The sequence below is a fragment of the Bos indicus x Bos taurus genome, chromosome X (assembly GCF_003369695.1).
Source record: "Bos indicus x Bos taurus breed Angus x Brahman F1 hybrid chromosome X, Bos_hybrid_MaternalHap_v2.0, whole genome shotgun sequence".
Lineage (NCBI taxonomy): Eukaryota > Metazoa > Chordata > Mammalia > Artiodactyla > Bovidae > Bos > Bos indicus x Bos taurus.
In genome coordinates this window covers 142,951,460-142,973,585 of record NC_040105.1, presented here as the reverse complement: position 1 = coordinate 142,973,585, position 22,126 = coordinate 142,951,460, and the positions used below count along the sequence as shown (strand labels likewise).

At 45.9% G+C, this 22,126-nt stretch overlaps 1 protein-coding gene and 1 non-coding gene across 3 annotated transcripts in view; both read left to right on the top strand.

Moving 5' to 3' along the window:
* Positions 1-15,536: 15,536 nt before the first annotated feature.
* Positions 15,537-22,126, top strand: part of IL13RA1 (interleukin 13 receptor subunit alpha 1) — a 78,145-nt gene continuing 71,555 nt past the window's right edge. For both annotated transcript variants that reach the window (XM_027533674.1, XM_027533675.1), the window contains exons 1-2: positions 15,537-15,685; positions 21,766-21,905. In XM_027533674.1, coding sequence (XP_027389475.1) covers positions 15,607-15,685; positions 21,766-21,905 — 219 coding nt within the window. In that variant the 5' untranslated portion in view covers positions 15,537-15,606. The remainder of the gene's footprint in view (positions 15,686-21,765; positions 21,906-22,126) is intronic.
* On the top strand, positions 20,341-20,468 carry LOC113888291. The gene has a single exon (XR_003509927.1). It is a non-coding gene; the product is annotated as a small nucleolar RNA SNORA35 (small nucleolar RNA).

Sequence of the window (22,126 nt, the reverse complement as noted above, 5' to 3'; positions counted from 1 at the left end):
GATGCTGAAACTGAAGCTCCAATACTTTGACCACCTCACGTGAAGAGCCAACTAATTGGAAAAGACCCTGTTCCTGGGAAAGATTGAGGGCAGAAGGAGAAGGGGACGAGAGAGGATGAGATGGTTGGATGGCATCACCGACTCAATAGACGTGAGTTTGAGCAAACTCCTGGAGACTGTGAAGTACAGGGAAGCCTGGCATGCTGCAATCCACGGGGTTGCAAAGAGTCGGACACTACTGAGCAACTGAACAACAACAACCACCTTAAAAATATTAAGCTAAGTGAGAGAAGTTGCTGCTAAGTTGCTTCAGTCGTGCCCGACTCTGTGCAACCCCATAGACGGCAGCCCACCAGGCTCCCCCGTCCCTGGGATTCTCCAGGCAAGAACACTGGAGTGGGTTGCCATTTCGTTCTCCAATCAGAGTATCATAGTGGGAGATTTTACCATGTCTCAGTGACTGGCAGGTTCATTAAGAAAAGAAAAAACTCAGCAAGTACATGGATTTGACCAACACAACCCACAGACTTGATACAATGTAAACACACAGAACACTGGGCTCCATAATTGGAGAATTGTTCCTCAAACACTCATGGAACATTTACAAATATCAGCTATGCATTGTGTCATAAAGCAAACTTAATCAAATCTGCAAGGCTTGGTACCATCCTGGGAAGTGAGGATGCAGAGGAGTTAAGTGCTGGCCTTGGCTTCTATGACTTAGAAGTGGGGAGGCTGGTCCAGAGAGCCCAAGGCCACGGCCCAGCACCAGGAATGTGACCCACAACGTGGTCTAGCTGAGGTCATGCTTCTTTAAGTAGCAGAGAGTCAGAAAGAGCAATCCAGGTAAGGAGCTGTGGGCGATATGGTGTCATTTCGTTGGGGAACTGAATCAAGATAGGTGTTGCTGCTCCCCCGCCCTCCCTCAAGCCTAGTGTTTTCCAAGTGAATAGTGAGACTTCCCTTCCTTGCTTGCTGAAGCAAATGTCCAACAGCCTGATAAGCAAAGTGACCTCTAAGTTCAATTCAGTTCAGTCGCTCTGACTCTTTGCAACCGCATGGACTGCAGCATGCCAGGCTTCCCTGTCCATCACCAACTCCTGGAGCCTAGCTAACTCATGTCCATTGAATCGGTGATGCCATCTAACCATCTCATCCTCTCTCGTCCCCTTCTCCTCCCACCTTCAATTATTCCCAGCATCAGGGTCTTTTCAAGAGTCAGTTCTTCACCTCAGGTGGCCAAAGCATTGGAGTTTCAGATGCAAATCAGGCCTTACAATGAATATTCAGGACTGATTTCTTTTAGGTTGGACTGTTTGGATCTCCTTGCAGACCAAGGGACTCTCAAGAGTCTTCTCCAACACCACAGTTCAAAGGCATCAATTCTTTGGCACCCAGCTTTCTTTATAGTCCAGTTCTCACACCCATACATGACTACTGGAAAAACCGAAGCTTTGACTAGAAGGACCTTTGTTGGCAAAGCAATGTCTCTGCTTTTTAATATGCTGTCTAGGTTGGTCATAACTTTTCTTCCAAGGAGCTTTTCTTCTTTTAATTTCATGGCTGCAGTCACCATCTGCAGTCATTTTGGAGCCCAAGAAAAGAAAGTCTGTCACTGTTTCCATTGTTTCCTCATCTATTTGCCAAGAAGTGATGGGACTGGATTCCATGATCTTTGTTTTCTGAATGCTGACTTTTAAGCCAACTTTTTCACTCTGCTCTTTCACTTTCATCCAGAGGCTGTTTAGTTCTTCGTTTTCTGATAAAAGGGTGGTGTCATCTGCATATCTGAGGTTATTGATATTTCTCCTGGCAATCTTGATTCCAGCTTGTGTTTCATCCAGTCCAGCATTTCTCATGAGGTACTCTGCATATAAGTTAAATAAGCAGGGTGAAAATATACAGCTTTGAGGTGCTCCTTTCCCGATTTGGAGCCAGTAGGTTGTTCCATGTCCAGTTCTAACTGTTGCTTCTTGACCTGCATACAGATTTCTCAGGAGGCAGGTCAGGTGGTCTGATATTCCCATCTCTTGAAGAATTTTCCACAGTTTGTTGTGATCCACACAATCAAGACTTTGGCACAGTCAATAAAACATAAGTAGATGTTTTTTCTGGCACTCTGTCCCTTTTTTGATGATCCAAGGGATGTTTGCAATTTGACCTCTGGTTCCTCTCCCTTGTCTAAATCCAGCTTGATCATCTGGAAGTTCACGGTTCACGTAGTGTGAAAGCCTGGCTTGGAGAATTTTGACCATTACTTTGCTAGCCTGTGAGATGAATGCAATCCTGTGGTAATTTGAGAATTCTTTGGCGTTGCCTTTCTTTGGGACTGAAATGAAAGCGGACCTTTTCCAGTGCTGTGGACCTTTTCCATTTTGCTGGCATATTGAGTGCAGCACTTTCACAGCATCATCTTTTAGGATTTGAAATAGTTCAACTGGAATTCCATCACCTCCACTAGCTTTGTTCATTGTGATGCTTCCCAAGGCTCACTTGACTTCGCATTCCAGGATGTGGCTCTAGGTGAGTGATCACACCATCTCAATTATCTGGGTCATGAAGATCTTTTTCATATAGTTTTTCTATGTATTCTTGCCACCTAATATCTTTTGCTTCTGTTAGGTCCATACCATTTCTTTGCTTTATTGTGCTCATCTTTGCATGAAATGTTCCCTTGCTATCTCTAATTTTCTTGAAGAGATCTCTAGTCTTTCCCATTCTATTGTTTTCCTCTCTTTCTTTGCACTGATCACTGAGGAAGGCTTTCTTATCTCTCCTTGCTATTCTTTGGAACTCTGCATTCAAATGGGTATATCCTTCCTTTTCTCCTTTGCCTTTTCCTTCTGTTCTTTGGAAGTGCAAATTAGCACACTGATGCCCAGAGCGGTGTCACAGCTATGCAAAGATCCTCCTCCTCAGAGAAACACCTTGGATAGAGGGGATGGAGAAGAGGCAGGAGGGACTGCAGATTTGGTGTTCAGATGTAAATCATAACACATTCTAGACAAACAATGGAGGCTTTTCAGGGCCAGAAGCTGCAGGAAACTAACATGCAAATGATGTATTTGCATCTTTAAAGTGAAGAGTCCTGGGTCCTGAGGCACCAGCACAGATGGGGCTGTTGAAGACCTGATGGTGTGTACAGACTGGCCCTGCCTGGGTCAGGGAAGGGGAAGGACCTGAATAGGGCTTTCCTCCAGGGTGGAGAGTGTAGTGAGAAGGTGGCAGGGGTCCTGGCTGAGACCTGGGCTAGTGGCCCCAATGACAGCACCCCAATCTGAGGCCAAAGGACAAGCCCTGGACTAACAATGAGGCACAGCTGCTACTGCTGCTAAGTCGCTTCAGTCGTGTCTGACTCTGTGCGACCCAATAGATGGCAGCCCACCAGGCTCCCCTGTCCCTGGGATTCTCCAGGCAAGAACACTGGAGTGGGTTGTCATTTCCTTCTCCAATGTATGAAAGTGAAAAGTGAAAGTGAAGTCGTTCAGTCGTGTCCAACTCCTAGCGACCCCATGGACTGCAGCCTACCAGGCTCCTCTGTCCATGGGATTTTCCAGGCAAGAGTACTGGAGTGGGTTGCCACTGCCTTCTCCAAACAATGAGGCACAGAATCCCTGAAAAAAAGAAGAGAAAAGCTAAGAGAAAAATAGCTAAGAAAAGAAGAGAAGCTAAAGGCAAAGGAGAAAAGGAAAGATTTACCCATTTGAAAGCAGAGTTCCAAAGAATAGCAAGGAGAGATAAGAAAGCCTTCCTCAGTGATAAATGCAAAGAAATAGAGGAAAACAATAGAATGAGAAAGACTAGAGGTCTCTTCAAGAAAATTAGAGATACTAAGGACACATTTCATTTAAACATGGGCACAATAAAGGCCAGAAATGCCATGGACCTAACAGAAGCAGAAAATATTGAGAAGAGGTGGCAACAATACACAGAAGAACTACACAAAAAAGATCTTCATGACCCAGATAACCATGATGGTCTGATCACTCACCTGGAGCCAGACATCCTGGATTGCAAAGTCAAGTGGGCCATGGGAAGCATCACAATGAACAAAGCTAGTGGAGGTGATGAAATTCCAGTTGAGCTATTTCAAATCCTAAAAGATGATGCTGTGAAAGTGCTGCACTCAATATGCCAGCAAATTTGGACAACTCAGCAGTGGCCACAGGACTGGAAAAGGTCCGCTTTCGTTTCAGTCCCAAAGAAAGGCAATGTCAAAGAACGCTCAAAATACCACAGGATTACATTCATCTCACACGCTAGCAAAGTAATGGTCAAAATTCTCCAAGGCAGGCTTTCACGGTATATGAACTGTGAACTTCCAGATGTTCAAGCTGGATTTAAAAAAGGCAGAGGAACTAGAGATCAAGTTACCAACATCTACTGGATCTACAAAAATCAAGAGAATTCCAGAAGAACGTCTACTTCTGCTTTATTGATTATGCCAAAGTCTTTGGCTGTATAGATCACAACAAACTGTAGAAAATTCTTCAAGAGATGGGAATACCAGACCACCTGACATGCCTTTTGAGAACTGTGTATTCAGGTCAAGAAGCAACAGTTAGAACCAGACATGGAACAATAGATTGGTTGCAAATTGGGAAAATAGTATATCAAGGCTATATATTGTCAACCTGCTTATTTAACTTATATGCAGAGTACATCATGAGAAATGCTGGACTAGATGAAGCACAAGCTTGAATCAAGATTGCCAGGAGAAATATGAATAACCTCAGATATGCAGATGACACCACCCTTATGGCAGAAAACGAAGACCTAAACAGCCTCTTGATGAAAGTGAAAGACGAGCGTGAAAAAGCTGGATTAAAACTCAACATTCAAAAAACGAAGATCATGGCATCCAGTCCCATCACTTCATGGCATATAGATGATGAAACAATGGAAACAGTGAGAAAGTTTATTTTTGGGGGTCCAAAATGACTGCAGATATTGACAACCACCATGAAATTAAAAGAAGCTTGCTCCTTGGATGAAAAGCTTTTGAAATCTTTTACCTCAGATTGGGAGTTGAACCCACATGGCTGGGACTTGAACCCAGCCAAAACTGTGCTTGGAATTGAACCCATGTGGCTGTGGCTCAAACCCAGTGAAAACCCTCCTTGGGACTTGAACCCATGTGGCTGGGGCTCAAACCCAGCCAAACCCCACAGTACCTGGTTTCAGGACCTAATGAAACTTAGCTACTTGATGTCTCATCACAGAAAGAATTCAGTGAGAGACAAAGTGACAGGTAAGAAGTGGATTTATTCAGATTCAGAGAGAAGCACACTCCACAGACAAGTGTGGGCCATCACAGAGGGTGAATGTGGCCTCCATGAAATCTGGCATGGTCACTAGGGAGAACAGTATGGAGATTCCTTTAAAAACTGGAAATAGAACTGCCATACAGCCCCGCAATCCCACTGCTGGGCATACACACCAAGGAAATCAGAATTGAAAGAGACATGTGTACCCCAATGTTCATCGCAGCACTGTTTACTGCTTACTGCTTACTGTTTACTGTTTACTGCTGCCAGAACATGGCAGCAACCTAGATGTCCATCGGCAGACGAATGGATAAGAAAGCTATGGTACATATACACAGTGGAATATTACTCAGCTATTAAAAAGAATGCATTTGAATCAGTTCTAATGAGGTGGATAAAACTGGAGCCTATTATACAGAGTGAAGTAAGTCAGAAAGAAAAATACCAATACAGTATATTAACACATATATATGGAATTTAGAAAGATGGTAACGATGACCCTATATGCTAGACAGCAAAAGAGAAACATATGTAAAGAACAGACTTTTGGACTCTGTGGGAGAAGGCAAGGATGGGATGATTTGAAAGAATAGCATTGAATCATGTATATTATCATATGTGAAATAGACCACCAGTCCAGGTTTGATGCATGAGACAGGGTGCTCAGGGCTGGCGCCCTGGGATGACCCAGAGGGATGGGATGGGGAGGGAGGTGGGAGGGGGTTTCAGGATGAGGAACACATGTACACCCGTGGCTGATTCATGCCAACATATGGCAAAAACCACTACAATATTGTAAAGCAATTATCCTCCAATTAAAATAAATTAATTAATTAAAAAAAAAAGAAATGTGGCATGGTTAGTTTTTATAGGCTGGGTAATTTCATACGCTAATGAGTGGGAGGACTATTCAAACTATTTTCGGGAAGGGGTGGAGATTTCCTGGATTTGGGTCACCACTCACTCCTTGGTCTTTTAATAGTGCTGAGGAACTGTCATGGCACCTCTGGGTGTGTCATTTCACTTGTTGATTGAAGATTAAGGTCAAGTCTTGTCTGCCATTTGATCGCATTTGATTCTAATCAGTTTATGTTGTGTCCTTGGGCTATGTTATTCTTTCAAAAGTTGTGCCTTGCCCCTTTCCCTCCTGTTACACTGTGACCAACATAGACAGCATATTAAAAAGCAGAGACATTACTTTGCCAACAAAGGTCTGTCTAGTCAAAGCTATGCTTTTTCCAGTAGTCGTGTATGGATGTGAATGTTGGACTATAAAGAAAGCTGAGCACCAAAGAACTGATGCTTTTGAACTGTGGTGTTGGAGAAGATTTTTGAGCGTCCCTTGGACTGCAAGGAGATCAAACCAGTCAATCCTAAAGGAAATCAGTCCTGAATATTCACTGGAAGAACTGATGCTGAAGCTGAAACTTCAATATTTTGGCCTCCTGATGCGAAGAACTGACTCATTTGAAAAGACCCTGATGTTGTGAAAGATTGAAGGCAGGAGAAGGGAACAACAGAGGATTAGATGGTTGGATGGTATCACTGACTTGATGGACATGAGTTTGAGCAAGCTCCAGGAGTTGGTGATAGACAAGGAAGCCTGGTATGCTGCAGTCCATGTAGTTGCAAAGAGTTGGACATGACTCAGCGAGTGAACTGACTGACAGAGGCCCTTCCTCCAAAGAGTCAGAAAGCAGAAAAGGGTCAGTTCCATAGAGGAAGGGTTTGTGGCCTGAAGGGAATGAGGCCATGGAGCCCCTGCAGGTGATATTGAATGCTCTCAAGGGGAGAGAGAGTAGGGATACCAGGCCCCAACCCCCGATCCCCATGTATTCTTTGTAGCAGAGTGCCCCAAGTTGTTTGGCCCACAGAAGAATCAGCCTCTAGGCCCCTGTGATCTGATGGTGGAGCCCATACTTTGCCTAGAGGCTGACCCTGTTCCTGATTGCCCAAACCTCAAACTGTCCTTCCACTACCTTCTTCCCTCTAGGCAAGAATGAAAAAGTCTTGATGACTCATCTTAGACCACCAAATCTCCTAAACACCACATGTGTTATGTATGTCACTACCTGGTTCATGAAAATCTCCTTATTGCGTCTGAGATCCAGCCATAAGCTGACTACTATTCACTCATGTGCTCTCTCCCTCCTTCCACTTCTCCAGCTCCCTCCCCACTTCTTTCTCTAAGTTCTGGTCATCCTTTAAGGTCTAGTTTAACTCCCATCTATTCCAAGAAGCTCTCACAAGCAATTCCAACCATATTGGTTTGTCTTGCCTTTCTCTGAAACCTGTAACACAAAAGAGCATTTCATTTGCTTCATTTTCTCTAGTTGTTTTCTATGTCTTTCCGTAACTTACGTTAGTAGTTCCCCAAGGGCAACAGCCAGAACTATTGCCTTTTCTTGGTTGGTTGGTATCCCTGACAGCACCTAGCAAAGTGTAATTTATTTGTTCATTCAAATATATTTATTGAGTATGTACTATGTATCAGGTATAGTTATGAGTGTTGTGGATACAACTGGGAACAAATCAGAGCAAATTCCCTGCCCTCCTGAAGCTTACTTTTGACTGTAGAGAGACAGAGTGACCCATGATGGGAGATAGGGAGTATTGATGCGGTTTTCAATTTTCAAGGAGGTGGTCAGGGCAGGCCTCAATGAACAACGATCTGAATGAAGGGAAGGAGTGGGGCAAGAAGCAGAGGACATAGGCATGGCAAAGGCCCTGAGGCAGAAGTGCAATAGGCCTGTGTGAGGAGGGGACTGGAGGTCTCTGGGACTAGAGGAGGGCACACTGGGGGACAGCAGTTGGAAAGGAGGTTAGCAAGGTAGGATTCGGTAGGGCCTTGGAGGCCATTGGAGAGTTCTGAGGAGAGGAGTGCCTCATTGATTTCAAGAGTGGAGGTTCCCTAAAAAACTAAAAATAGAACTATCATAGGATCCAGCAGTCCCATTTCTGGGCAAATATCTGGAGAAAACCATAATTCAAAGAGATACATGCATCCCAGTGTTCATTGTAGCACTACTCACAATAGCCAAGATATGGAAGCAACCTAAATGTCCATCAACAGAGGAATAGATAAATAAGATGTGACACATTTATACAATGGAATATTACTCAACCATAAAAGGAAATGAAATTGTGCCATTTGCAGAGACATGGATGGACCTGAAGACTGTCATATAGAGTGAAGGAAGTCATAAAGAGAAAAGAAAATATCATATAATATTGCTTACATGTAGAATCTAAAAAATACTAAGTCGCTTCAGTCGTGTCCGACTCTGTGTGACCCACAGACAGCAGCCCACCAGGCTCCCCCGTCCCTGGCATTCTCCAGGCAAGAACACTGGAGTGGGTTGCCATTTCCTCCTCCAATGCGTGAAAGTGAAGTCACTCAGTCGTGTCCGACTCTTAGCAACCCCATGGACTGCAGCCTACCAGGCTCCTCTGTCCATGGGATTTTCCAGGCAAGAGTACTGGACTGGGTTGCCATTGCCTTCTCCGATCTAAAAAATCAAAGGCTACAAATGAACTTATCTACAAAAAAGAGAGTTACAGACATGGTTACTGGGAGGTAAGGGGAGGGGTAAAATTGAAAATTGGGATTGATAAATATACACTACTATATATAAAATAGACAACTACTAAGGACCTACTGTATAGTACACAGAACTTTGCTCAATACTATATAATGACCTATATGGGAAAAGAAGCTAAAAAAGATTAGATACGTGTACATGAATAACTGATGCACTTTGCTATACACTTGAAACTAATACAGCATTGTAAATTATAACCCCAAAAAATTTTTTTAAAGAGTCAATTTAATCACTGCTGTCAAGTGTAAAGACGTAGAGATCAATGGGTTTCAGGACATTGATGAAGACTCTGCTCAGCACCTTGCTACTCTGCCTAAGGTTAAATTCAGAGGATCCCATCACAGGCCTCTTGTGTCAACAGCATTGCCTTGAGTGTACCCCCGCCGACATTTCTAGACAAAAAGCACTTGCTGAAGAGCAAAGAACCTATGAGTCAATTAAACCCAGACTGATCAGGTTACATCCATCTTTATAGTCTCCATGGTGCCACACTGTGTCTTCCCTCTAGCCATCACAAATAAACTCAGAACTTGAGTAAGATTATTGTGCTTGCATGCTATACACATGGCTTCCAGAGAAGCCCCTGCTTGTTACCCCTTCCAATCAGATTGCTGGCCCTAAGCTCCTTCTAGGTAGAAATCCTGGAATCACTCTGAACAGTCTCTGGCTTCCAGAAACCTGAATCCAGTGGGAAAAATGGACATGCCTACAATCCTCTGTATTATTTGCTACAGTAGAGGAATTTGTCAAGTGCCACGGGTACTCAGGGGCTTCCCAGGTGTTGCTAGTGGTAAAGAACCCGCCTGCCAAAGCGAGAGAGGTAGGAGAAGAGGGTTTGATCCCTGGGTTGAGAAGACCCCCTGGAGAAGTGCGTGGCAACCCACTCCAGTATTCCTGCCTGGAGAATCCACATGGACAGAAGAGCCTGGTGGGCTGCATTCCAGTGGGTTGCAAAGAGTCAGACACGACTGAAGTGAGTTAGCACACAGCACACACACACATGACCTATAAGGGTGAGGCGATAAGGACCTGAACAGAACAGCAGAGGTGAGGATGGGAGGAGAGTAGATCTGAGAGGTGGTTTCCCATCTAAGTGTTGTTGTTGAGTTGCTCAGTTGTGTCCGACTCCGCGACCCCATGGACTGCAGCACACCAGGCTTCCCTGTCTTTTACCATCTCCTGGAGCTTGCTCAAACTCATGTCCATGGAGTCAGTGATGCCATCCAACCATCTCATCCTCTGTCGTCCCCATCTCCTCCCACCTTCAATCTTTCCCAGCATCAGGGTCTTTTCTATTGAATCAGCTCTTCGCGCCAGGTGGCCTAAGTATTGGAGCTTCAGCTTCAGCATCAGTCCTTCAGTGAATATTCAGGATTGACTTCCTTTAGGATTGATTGCATTTAAGTGAGTGCATGGCTAATAGGTGGAATGGGCAAACTATTTACACTAGATTCAGGGAAAGGAGGTGTCAAGGATAAGTTTTAGCATTCATGTCTCACTGATTTTTGGTGGGCAGGGGGACGGTAGCTGGCTCGGGATGAGGTTCAAAAGATAACAGAGTATCCTAGCTCAGAATTTCTCAACTGTTGTCTTTTTGCACTGGGGAAGTCTACTGTAGGTGACTGTCCTGTGCCCACTAGATGCTAGTAGCATACACCCCCACACTTCAAGTCATGTCCCCCCAAAATATCTCCAGACCATGCTGCCAAACGTCCCCTGCAGAGGCAAAATTGCCCGTTTGGGAACCACTGCTCTAGTGACAGGAGGGAAGTTCCCTCTTTGCTATTTCCCTTTTTGCTTTGCATCGCAATGGTGATGAGGGTCTGTTCTGGTTTTGCTTAATAAAACGTAGAAGACCTTTTGTGAGATTTGCCCAAGGGGCCAGAATTCTTGGTTAAGCCCTTAGTCTGTGCTGGGGTCTTGTCCTTTATGAACTTTGGAGGTGGCGTCTAACTGGCTAGAAGGAGATTTGACATTGGAAAGAAGGATATCATTCTCTCTTCCCAGATATTTTCTTGTGCCCTTTTCTAGGGCTTCCCTGGTCGTAGCAGTAAAGAATCCACCTGCCAATGCAGGAGATGCAGGTTCAATCCCTGGGTTGGGAAGATCCCCTGAAGAAGGAGATGGCAGCCCACTCCAGTATTCTTGCCCGGGAAATCCCATAGACAGAGGCACCTGGAGGGTTATAGTCCAAGGGGTCACAAAGAGTTGGGCATGAGTTAGTGACTGAACAACAACAAGTCCTTTTCTAACTCCACTTACAGAAACGAAGAAAGCCCTAGGGAGAAGGGTAAAGATCAAGAAAGCCAACTGGATGCACCAGTCAGCCCAGAACTCCAGCCCCACCCAGTCAAAGCAAAAAGAGCTGTGATTGGGAGTCTCATACCCAAGTCATTAGGGCACAATGGATTAAAGGTTAAAGCTCAACCTGATGCTGACTCATCAGGACTTTGATTACACAAAACCAAAATGAAAACTCTGTTTACTGCAGTCCCTGGAAAGTCTTCCTTTTTTTTTTTTTTTTTTTGGAAGCAGTCTTTTTTTTTTTTATTTATTACTTTTTTTTAAAATTTTATTTTATTTTTAAACTTTACAATATTGTATTAGTTTTACCAAACATCGAAAGGAATCCGCCACAGGTATACCCGTGCTCCCCATCCTGAACCCTCCTCCCTCCTCCCTCCCCGTAAGTCTTCCTTTTGTCTTCATCTTCTTGCAGACCCAGGCAGTGGCCTAACTCAATCCAAGACGGTCTTTGAATAAATGTACACAGAGATTACAAATAAGAGTTTGATGCTGAAGAAAGAGCCTTCCTAACCCTTGCCTAGCCCTACCAAAAAATTCTTTTTTCAAATGTTGCTTGATGTTTAGGATCTAGAGGAAATGAAACTGACTTATATATAAGACTCTTACTCAGGACAGCAAGCCAGGACTACCTTGGCCATGCCACTGCCTGGGTTTTTGTTTTTTTTGTTTTTTTTTTCCTCACAGTGCTCACATTTTCAGGGCCTTTTCTGGAGGCTAATGACAAGTCATGATCCTATTTTCCAATCATTTGCTGCCATTACTGTTCATTTTATTAAGTACTTGCTCAGTCTATGCAAGACAATGCCCATGGTGGCACTCAGCCATTCCCCAGGGACTCCTGTTCCAACTGGAGACTTCTTTGAAGGCAGATAATATAATCATTTTGGAAACATTATTATAAACTTATTTATGTTATGTTATAAACATATAATGTTTATAGCAAATGTCAACAAGTGTATGTGTGTGGTGATGGGGGAGGGGATTCTTACATTAGAGGGTGACTGGCCTATTTGTGGGGGGATTTAGAAATAATAGTAATATCTCAGTTCTGCTGGTTTTGATAGTTTACATAGTGTTTTCATAAACATTATTTTGTACAGTAATGTACACATGCAAAGGCTTCCTAGATGGCTCAGTGGTAAAAAAAATCCATCTGCCAATGCAGGAGACACGGGTTCAGTCCCTGGGTCAGGAAGATCCCCTGGAGAAGGGCATGGCAACCCACTCCAGTATTCTTGCCTGGGAAATCCTATGCACAGAGGAGCCTGGCAGGCTACAGTCTATGGGGTCACAAGAGTCAGACACAACTTAGCTACTAAACAACAACAACAAAAATATACACTCAAGAATTTATTCTGAAAATTGAACCAACAAGACTCAATATCTCAAGATTCAGAGCAGGCAGGCCTGCCTTCTGGAAGTCTCTCCTGCCTCTGCTCTCCAATAACTTGTCCCTTCTTTGTGTCCCACAGTTCCCTGTTCTTGCCCTTATGATCTCCCCTCACAATGACTGCAACTTTTTGTTGGCAGGGCCTGCTTTTAATGACTGTCTACCTCAGTTTACTGAACTTGAGGGTCTAATACCAAGAGTGAGGCCATTGTTTTGGATAGGTTAAGCATTCCCGTGCCCTTTGAATAGACTCTGCATGTGTGCTACATCACTTCAGTCCTGTCTGAATCTCTGCGACCTATAGACTGAAGCCTGCCAGGCTCCTCTGTCCATGGGATTTTCCAGGTAAGAATACTGGAGTGGGTTGCCATGCCCTCCTCCAGGGCATCTTCCCAACCCAGGGATCAAACCCGTGTCTCATGTCTCCTGCATTGGCAGGCAGCTTCTTTACCACTAGTGCCACCTGGGAAGCCCCTGTGTAGACTCTAGACTAGGTGTACTATCAGTATTTTTATTGCTATACTTTTTGCAACAGATTTTAGGTGTGTAAATTGGCTTAATTCAACAAAAATACATCCCAGTTAGTGGGTCTCATCATCCGTCCAGACAAGACTCTTTTTTTTTTGGCAGGGTAGGGGGAGCTTCCCAAGTGGCTCAGTGATAAACAATCTGTCTGCCAATACAGGAGACATGGGTTCAATCCCTGGGTCAGGAAGATCCCCTGGGGAAGAAAATGGCAACCCACTCCAGTATTCTTGCCTGGAAAATCCCATAGACAGAGGAGCCTGGCTGGCTGGCTACAGTCCATGAGGTCACAGAGTTGAACACAACTAAGCACCTAGCACACAATGACAAAATAATCCCCTCCCAGTGGTGTCCATGACCTTATCCCAGACAACTGTGCATATGTTTGTTACCTTATATGGCAAAAGTGACTTTGCAGGTGTGATTATATCAATGAGTTTCAAAAACTAGTTTTTATTGACATATAGTTGATTCAATGGCACCCCACTCCAGTACTCTTGCCTAGAGAATCCCATGGACAGAGGAGCCTGGTGGGCCACAGTTCATGGGGTCACTAAGAGTCGGACACGACTGAGCGACTTCACTTTCACTTTTCACTTTCATGCACTGGAGAAGGAAATGGCAACCCACTCCAGTGTTCTTGCCTGGAGAATCCCAGGGATGGGGGGGCTGGTGGGCTGCCGTCTATGGGGTCGCACAGAGTCGGACACGACTGGAGTGACTTAGCAGCAGCAGTTGATTTAAAATGTTGTTTTAGTTTCTACTGTACAGCAAAGTGAGTCAGTTATACATATACATAGATCCACTCTTTTTAAGATTCTATTCCCATATAGGTCACTACAGAGTATTGAGTAGAGTTTCCTGGGCTATACAGTAGCTTTTTATTAATAGAAATCAAGGATTTTGAGATAGGAAGATGATCATGGATTATCTAGGAGGTCCTATATATTTTTTCCTCTTTACACTAAAAAAATTTTGTACACAGATTTTAAAAGATTACCCTCCATTTACAGTTATCACAAAACATTGGCTATATTCCTTGTGGTGTAGAATACGTCCTCGCTCCCTACCTAACACCCAGTAGTTGGTACCTCCCATTCCCCTACCCCAACCACCAGCTTCTCTAGAGCTGGTGGGTCCAATCAAATCACCAGGATTTTATAAATGAAAAAGGAAGGCAGGAGGGTCAGAGTCAGAGAAAGAGATGTGACAAGGGAAGCAGAGGTCTGAGTGGTGCAGGAAGCAGTCAAGGAATGTAGCAGTCTCTAGAAGCTGGGAAAGGCAGGGAAATAGATTCACCCTCACACCCTCCAGAAGTGAACACAGGTCTGCCTACAGCTTGACTGGAGTCCGATGAGACTTCTGACCTACAGAATTCTAATATGAATATCATAAAACTGGGTGGTTTAAAGCCACTAAATTTGTGATAATTTGTTACAGCAGCCACAGGAAAACTAAAGGGTTCTTCCTCCATCCTCATCATCCTTAATCCTCACAATCACCCACTTTCAACGTATTCAGTGCGTACTTTTCCAGCTCACCTTCCATCTCCCAATATATATCTGTAAAAAAGAAGTGTATAGAAAGTTGGCTGTGAGTTTTGAAAAATCCAAGTACATAGCATGGTACTCTGTTGTGCTCAGATGCTCAGTCCTGCCTGACTCTTTGCGACCCCATGAATTGTAGCCCGCCAGGCTTCTCTGTCCGTGGGATTCTCCAGGCAAGAATACTGGCGTGGGTTGCCATGACCTCCTCCAGAGGATCTTCCCACCCAGGGATCGAACCTGGGTCTCCTGCATTCCAGAGGGATTCTTACCAACTGGCCCACCAGGGAAGCCCAGTATGGTACTGTCTCTCATATTTAACATTTAGCTTTTTTCTTTCTTTCTATGTTCAACTTCGCATTATGTATCACCAGCTTTCAAATATACCTTCCGTCCCGTTCACAAAGGAGGCTTCCACCAAGTGCCCTCTTTGGTCTTCCAAGTGCACCCTGTGAAGTCAGGCCTGGGATTTCTAACCCTGGAGTCAGAGTTTTAGGAAACAAGGGCTCAGAGGCCAACGACTGCAAGCTGAGACTCCAGAAGTCCAGGTCAAGGCTCCTTCCGGAGGCCGCCCTGCCCTGCCCTGCCCGGGTGCTCGGCTGGACACGTCCGAGGTTCCTCCGGGCTGCACACCATTCGCACCGAGCCGGGCGGCGCAGAGGCCTGGCCGCGACGAGGTCGGGGCCGCTCTGCCTGGCCGGCGATCGAACTCCCGGGGCGCGACGGAGGCTCGGCTGCCGCGGGGCCAGGTGTCGCGCCTCGGAAGCCGCTGCTGGAGCCGCGGGCGCCCCGCCCCTCCGCCGGCGCTGGCCGCGGGGTTACCTGCGGCCGGTGGGCGGGGCGGCCCTTCCCGTCTGCGCCGGCCCCCCCTGCCTCCAGGGCGGCGGAGCCGGGAAGTGGGAGAGGGAGCGAAAGAGGCGGAGACTGCGGCGGCTGCAGCCCGGCCGGGCTCCGAGCGAGCGGGGGGCTGCATGGAGCGGCCGGCGCGGCTCTGCGGGCTGTGGGTGCTGCTGCTCTACGCCGGCCGCGGCGGCGTGGCTGCGCCCGCGGGTGAGTTCGGTCCCCCAGCCGGGGCAGCGGGAATCGCGGCCGAGAGGCCCGCCGGGGCGCCTGGGGCCGAGGGCCGCGGCGGAGTCGGGGTCGAGGGCCCTGTTCGGGACAGCCCGCGGCCGCGGCGGCAGGCGCCTCCCGCGCCCGGCTGGAGCTTGGGGGACCCGGGGCGACCGGGCTTTCCCGGATCCCGGGCGGCGGGGGCGGCGGGGCGGGAGGACGACGACTTGTCGCCGCACTTCCCTTGGTCGTCGGGCAGCGCCGAGGAGCCTGGCGCTAAGGCCTGGGGCCCGAAAGGAGTTCGCGGGGTCGGGCCGGGAGTGTCGCCCGTGGCCCGGAGCGGGGATGAGGGGCTGCGAGCCCGCGGGGACGGCGACCAAGGTCCGGGAGTGCGGGTGACGCGCCGAGGCTCCTTGCGCGGCGGGTCCAGCGAGGTGGCGGCAGTCGAAGGGAACCTCTGAAGCGCCTAGTCCCTGTAGCAAAGGACGGGTCTCCTCTGGCGTACAAGAAATCCATGGGAAATCCGGGGCACCATCCGCGTGGAAGCCTTTTTCTTTAGTAACCTTTGTATTTTGGAATAATTGTCGATTTACAGGAAAGTTGCACAGATGGGAATTCTCATATGCTCCTCACCTGGTGCGGCCATTTAAATGAACCAACCAGTTACTGTGGAAACTTGGGGGGAGGGGCACTAATGAATTCCTGAGGGACAGCTTTTGGCCTGAGCGACCTTCTGGACTTTTTTTTGGTGAAGATAGTAGCTCCGAAGTTGATAGGTTTTATTGTCACGTTGACACAAACACCCACAATTTGTTTATTGCTTTTTCAGCCAGTGCCTTGGGCTTTGAAACCCCAGCTGAAATGGTGATTAGGAAACTTGGATGCCCTCTATTGATTCAGTCAACAAAACCTATGCCCACTCTGCGTGCCTTGTGCCAGGCAGTGTTCTAGGGGCAGAGAATACAGTGGTGAGCAAAACAGAGCAAGTCCTTGCCCTTTGGAGCTGGTATGCTATTGGTAGAGTCAGCTTAAGCGGGGGGGCGGGGGGGGGCGGTAAATTATAAGGTCTGTTAGAGGGCAGTAAGTACTATGGCGAAAAACAAAGCAATCTAGGGGTTTGCCATTGTAAATAGGGTGGACTACGTAGACTGCCACTGAAAAGGCAGCATTTGAGGAGAGACTTGAGGGAAGTTTGTAGTTTGCCAGTCATTCATTCAAGTGCCTGCCTTCTTTAGTACTGAGCCAGGTGTTGTGCATTGGCTTAGAGCCTTAGAGTATATTGTGTAATCTTGTGTTCCTAGTTCACTTGGGGGGATCTGATTTCCATATCATGGGGCAGCTACAGTGCAGAGAAGGGAGGGGGGTCACCTTTCCCTTCGGTTGTTGTCAGTGAGTTACTCAGTCACGTCCAACTCTTTTCCGACCCCATGGACTGTAGCCCTCCAGGCCCCTCTGACCATGGGAATTTCCCAGGCAAGAATATTGGAGTGGGTTGCCATATCCTTCTCCAGGGGATCTTCCCGACCCAGGGATCAAACCCGCATCTCCTGCATTGCGTTGTATTGCAGGTGGGTTCTTTACTGCTGAGCCAGCAGGGAAGCCACCCATCTCTTTAGTCTCCTGATTGTCACTGTGCCACTCCAGTCCCCTCCCTCCTCCAGACTCCTCTCCCACACACCTCACACCTGGAACAACAAACAGCTGACTCTAGCTGATACTGGCAATCCCCAACTAATCAGTTTTGTCACAGAGGTTCATTGGCGACTTGGTTACTTAGAAATACAGAAACTTTTTCCCATTGGAAATATTGATACAATTGCATTAAGATATGGAGGGGGGAAAAAAGGCAAAACAAAACAGGGGACTTGGCTGTTATAATGGTCTGACCTTACCCAGCTGTGGGACTTCAGGACTGGTCATTTCCCTCCCTCGTGCAACAGTGTTCTCTGTGAAAGGAGGTTGAACTCCATAAGTTTTAAGGGCTCCTCCAGCTCTAATGGTTTGAGTGTGTATAAAAATGATGAGGTTCCCAGCTTAGTTTTAGTCTGTGTAGATTGGTAAGCCCACATTGTGGCATTCTTAATAACAACTAGCATTTCTATAGTGTTTACTCTATGCCGGGCAGCGCTCTAAGTTTTCCACGTGACCTATTTCAGCTTTCCACAGAACCTCTCCTGTTGGTGCTGTTACCATTCTTGTTTTGTATAGGAGGAAACAGGCACCGCAAGGCCCAGAGGCTTGCCCAGAGTCTCGTAGGTGGTAGACTGCAGGAGGGAGCTAGGCTGCTGACCCCAGCAGTGGCTTCCAGAGACCATGCCCCTAACCACTGCACTCATTGCCTCTCTCTGCAGAAATGAGGAGAGTCCTTGGCTGGGAGGGGAGCTGGGCCTCTCCCAGAGCAGCAGGGCAGGACTGGTGGGCATTCACGCAAGTATGTACAGGCCATTGGTAAAAAGCGAATGATCATGTATTGGAGACTTGCTTTATGATTGCCAGACTGTGTAGTCCAAACAATAGGTACCACAGGCATTCAGAAGAGGGGAAACTGAGGGCTGGGAATTCTGAGGAAGAACTGAAATTTGAGCTAGACTTTTAGGGTGGGTGACATTTGAGTTGGTGGAGGAGAAGTTACTCCCAGTTTGGGAGGCGAGCAGGAGCACAGGCCCAGAAGTAACGGTGGTGGTGCCCCTGTGGGCTCAACGAGGAGTCCGGCTTGGCAGGAGGGTGTATTGGCCAAACCAGTCAAGGCAGAAGGGCTTCATTTGCCCTTGAGGCTGAGTTGGGGTGCAGAGAGAGGGAAATGACACTGGAAGAGAAGTCAACAGGGAGACTTGACTGAGTGTGGGGCTGGAGGGAGAGGGGACTTGCCAGAGTGCAAAGCTCCGCAGGAATCTAGGATTGGAGGTGGCCCCTAGAAAGATGGGTCCTGCACGCCTTCTGTCCAGGCTCGGGCCTGACTGCTGTATGTCTGCCTGCCTCACGAGACACAGCAGAGCACCTGAGTATGATCAGGATAATAAGAGAGGTGTTGCAAGGAAAGCACTGAAAGAGGTTGATGATTAAGATGTAAAGGAAGGAGATGGATGACTCACGTGTGACTCGTGATTTCCTTGACTTTTCCCGACATACGCATGCTTCTGCCAGTTCCTGTGACTGAACGAGAGACAGCACAAGCTTTGAGTTAAGCCTTATTATTAGAGACAGCATTGATCGTAGTCATTCAAAATTAGAGTGGAATCTTGCGCTAGATGACCATACAGACTCACTTGAGGTTTGAAGTTTAGTCAAGGGTAGTTAACTTGAGTCCCCCTGGCTTTCCCACTCCCCTTTCCGGCCAGTGATCAACCCCTAAGAAATGGTTGGAATTAGGTGCCTAAGAAAAGTTTATCAGGCAGATAAGCTTGTTCTGTCTCTAAGGCCATGGGCAGATTATCAATTCCATAGAAAACCAAAGCAACCATTCAGAACTGTTGGTCTCCTCAAAAAGAAAGAAAGCACATAGCATGTATTTACATAGCCCTTATTCTGTGCCAGGCACTGTTTGGGGCTTTTCATCTGTCGTAACTCATTTAATCCTCATAATAACCATTTTCTTTGGGTATAATTATCATCTTCATGTTATAGATGCAGTGAGAGGCAGAGAGGTTAAGTAACTTGCTGGCTAGTAAGTAATAGAGCTGGCATCTGAGTTCAGGCAGCCTGGCTCCATAGTCTGTGCTCTTAATCACTACACTACGCTGAAACGAAATGTCTTACAGATGAAGAGCTGTTAGAGAGCTTTACAAGAAGCACAGTCTCCACTTGTTTATGAGTATGTCTGGATGTATTATACCCACATACATGTATTCAGATACGTTTAAACATTTGCAGATTGCATTTAAACTTTCTGTGAGTGTGTGTGTTTTAAATAGGAAGTAGAAGAATCTCAAGAGAAATGGAAGGAACTATTAGGGGAAAAAAGGATGGCAGAGAGCCATAAGTACCTAAAATGTAAACGAGTTAGAAGATCTGACTAAAGGATGATTGTGTGTGTGTGTTAGTCGCTCAGTCGTGTCCTACTCTTTGCGACCCCATGGACTGTAGCCCACCAAGCTCCTCTGTCCATGGAATTCTTCAGACAAGAATATTGGAGTCAGTTGCCATTTCCTTCCCCAGGGGATCTTCCCGAGCCAGGGATCTACTTCAGAACAAATGGGCAAAAAAGAAATCCATTTGAGAGATGGGAAATAGGGGAGGCTAATATTCCATTAAAATACCAAGGTTAAAAGATAGATTTTAAAAAGTCTTAAACTACCTTGAAAATTGGGGTATGATTTAAAGCGAACCATAAATAGGTAATATTTTTATTGTGAGGGCTTTAATTTCTGTGTGGGAGTGGGAGGTGGGTGAGAAGGCAGTATGTCAGGAAGGGCTAAACCAGCTATCCTGGACTTTTGGTGCAGTGCATTTCTGGAAACTGCACAGTAAGGGAGTTAATCCTAAAGTAGAGTGTGGTCTCCAGTAGGAACAATGTTTTCATTAAAGGCTGTATACCTGATAAATGATTTGTCTTCAAAAATATCATTGATGTGATGTCAGAAAGGCCAAAATGGAATAACTGTATATCAAGTCCTAACTTAAATCCTAACTTTTAATCACTTAAAATCTTAACTTAAAATCATTGTCACCTGACCCATTGGTGCCCCCTGGCACCAGCTGTGTTTAAATGCAGTGCAATAGGAACTCCCTGCTTCTACAAGGACTTGGCCTGCTATGGGCTGCTCCTCCCCACAGCTGGGCCTTTGGTCTACCTTTCAGAAATGCTAATGGTAGTTGAGTCAGGAATGGTGGGCTGAATATTGAGAATTCATGGCCGGTGCAGGCTGCCGTGTAGAAAACTGATTTTGCGGGGAATCACAACTACATAGTGCCTGTCGGGTTGATGTTTTGGGACAAATGGCATTTTTTTGTTCAGTTAAAAAGGAAGGTAATGCTATAAATATTGCATATCATGTAAGAGGCCCAGAGTACTCCAAAGTGTTGGCATAGAGTATAAAATATAACTACCTATTGATAAGTTAATATAGCTGTAGTTTTTAAGTAATTAATAATGATTAAGTTTCCATTAGTTTAAATAACTGAGTTTTGCAATAATTTTCAACTTATAGAAAAGTTGCAAAGATAGTACAGAGAAGCCCTTATCCAGTCTCCTTGCGGCGGGGTGGGGGGGCGGGGGATGATTTTGGTAGTCCTGGCCTCAGGAGAAGTTCTCAGGAAAGTTTGAAATGATATTTCCTTTCCCTCTCTGTTTCCTTCCCTGCATTTGGCAGAAGCATGAAAACTCCTTTCCCTGGTCCTAAAGCTGAATCCAAAATAATAGAGTCAGTAAATACTCGGTGGAGACAGTGGTGGGTTTTCTCCAAATGAAACACATTTTTCAAGACATTGGTTCACTGTTTCTCCTCTTCTCTTCCCTCTTCAGATTTGCCAGAGCTACAGTTCCAGCTGTTTAGTGTCAGACCTCAAGGGAGCAACCAGGGCTGTTAAATCTCTCTCTCAGTACTTCTTTGGAATAGTCATTAAAAAACAATTACCAGGTCACGTTAGCAAGCACAGTTAAAGATGAGGCACTTCAACACATTCGCAGAACTGCCGAGAGGGAAGTGTCTATATGGAGTGCCCTTTGGTGAGCAAGTGTAGGGGACTCCAAATACCCACAGGAGGAAAAGTTGGATGTTTAAGAATATACTGTCCTCTGGGTTCACTCTATAGCAGATGATGCGGAATGGGAGCCATACTTCCTGGGTCTGCATCTCAGCTCTGTCATTTACCAGCCATGGGATATGGGGCAAGTGACTCAAAGCCCTTGTCTTGGGCTCCTCATCTTTACAAGCTGATAGTCCCTGTCTTCTAAGGTTGTGAGGGCTGAGCAGATTCGTTTGTGGAGAGTATTTATGATACTACCTGGGTCAGTAAATGTTAGCTCTCATTAACTCAGTTTTATGATTCCTGGCCTCTAGGACTTGGAGGAAAAATGAAATGAACCACTGAAAACACTGGCTGCTGTTGATAAATGTGTTTCCTGTGCTTGATTTGAACAGAATCTCAGCCACCTGTGACAAATTTGAGTGTTTCTGTTGAAAACCTCTGCACCATCATATGGACATGGAATCCTCCTGAGGGAGCCAGTCCGAATTGTAGTCTAAAGTATTTCAGTCATTTTGGCAACAAACAGGATAAGGTAAGTTTTCTGGAACAGATCACACTGATAAGGTAAAGTGATCAACTGTGAGTTGGAGCTAAGAATGAGCTACATTCTAATCTCATTTCAAAGTGGGGTTTTTAGAGTCATGTCCAAATTTTTTTTTTTTCACTTGCATCTTTTTTTTTTTTTAATTTTTTTTATGTGGAAAATTATGAAAACAACTATGTCCAAAACTGAACATCAGAAAATATTTGCTA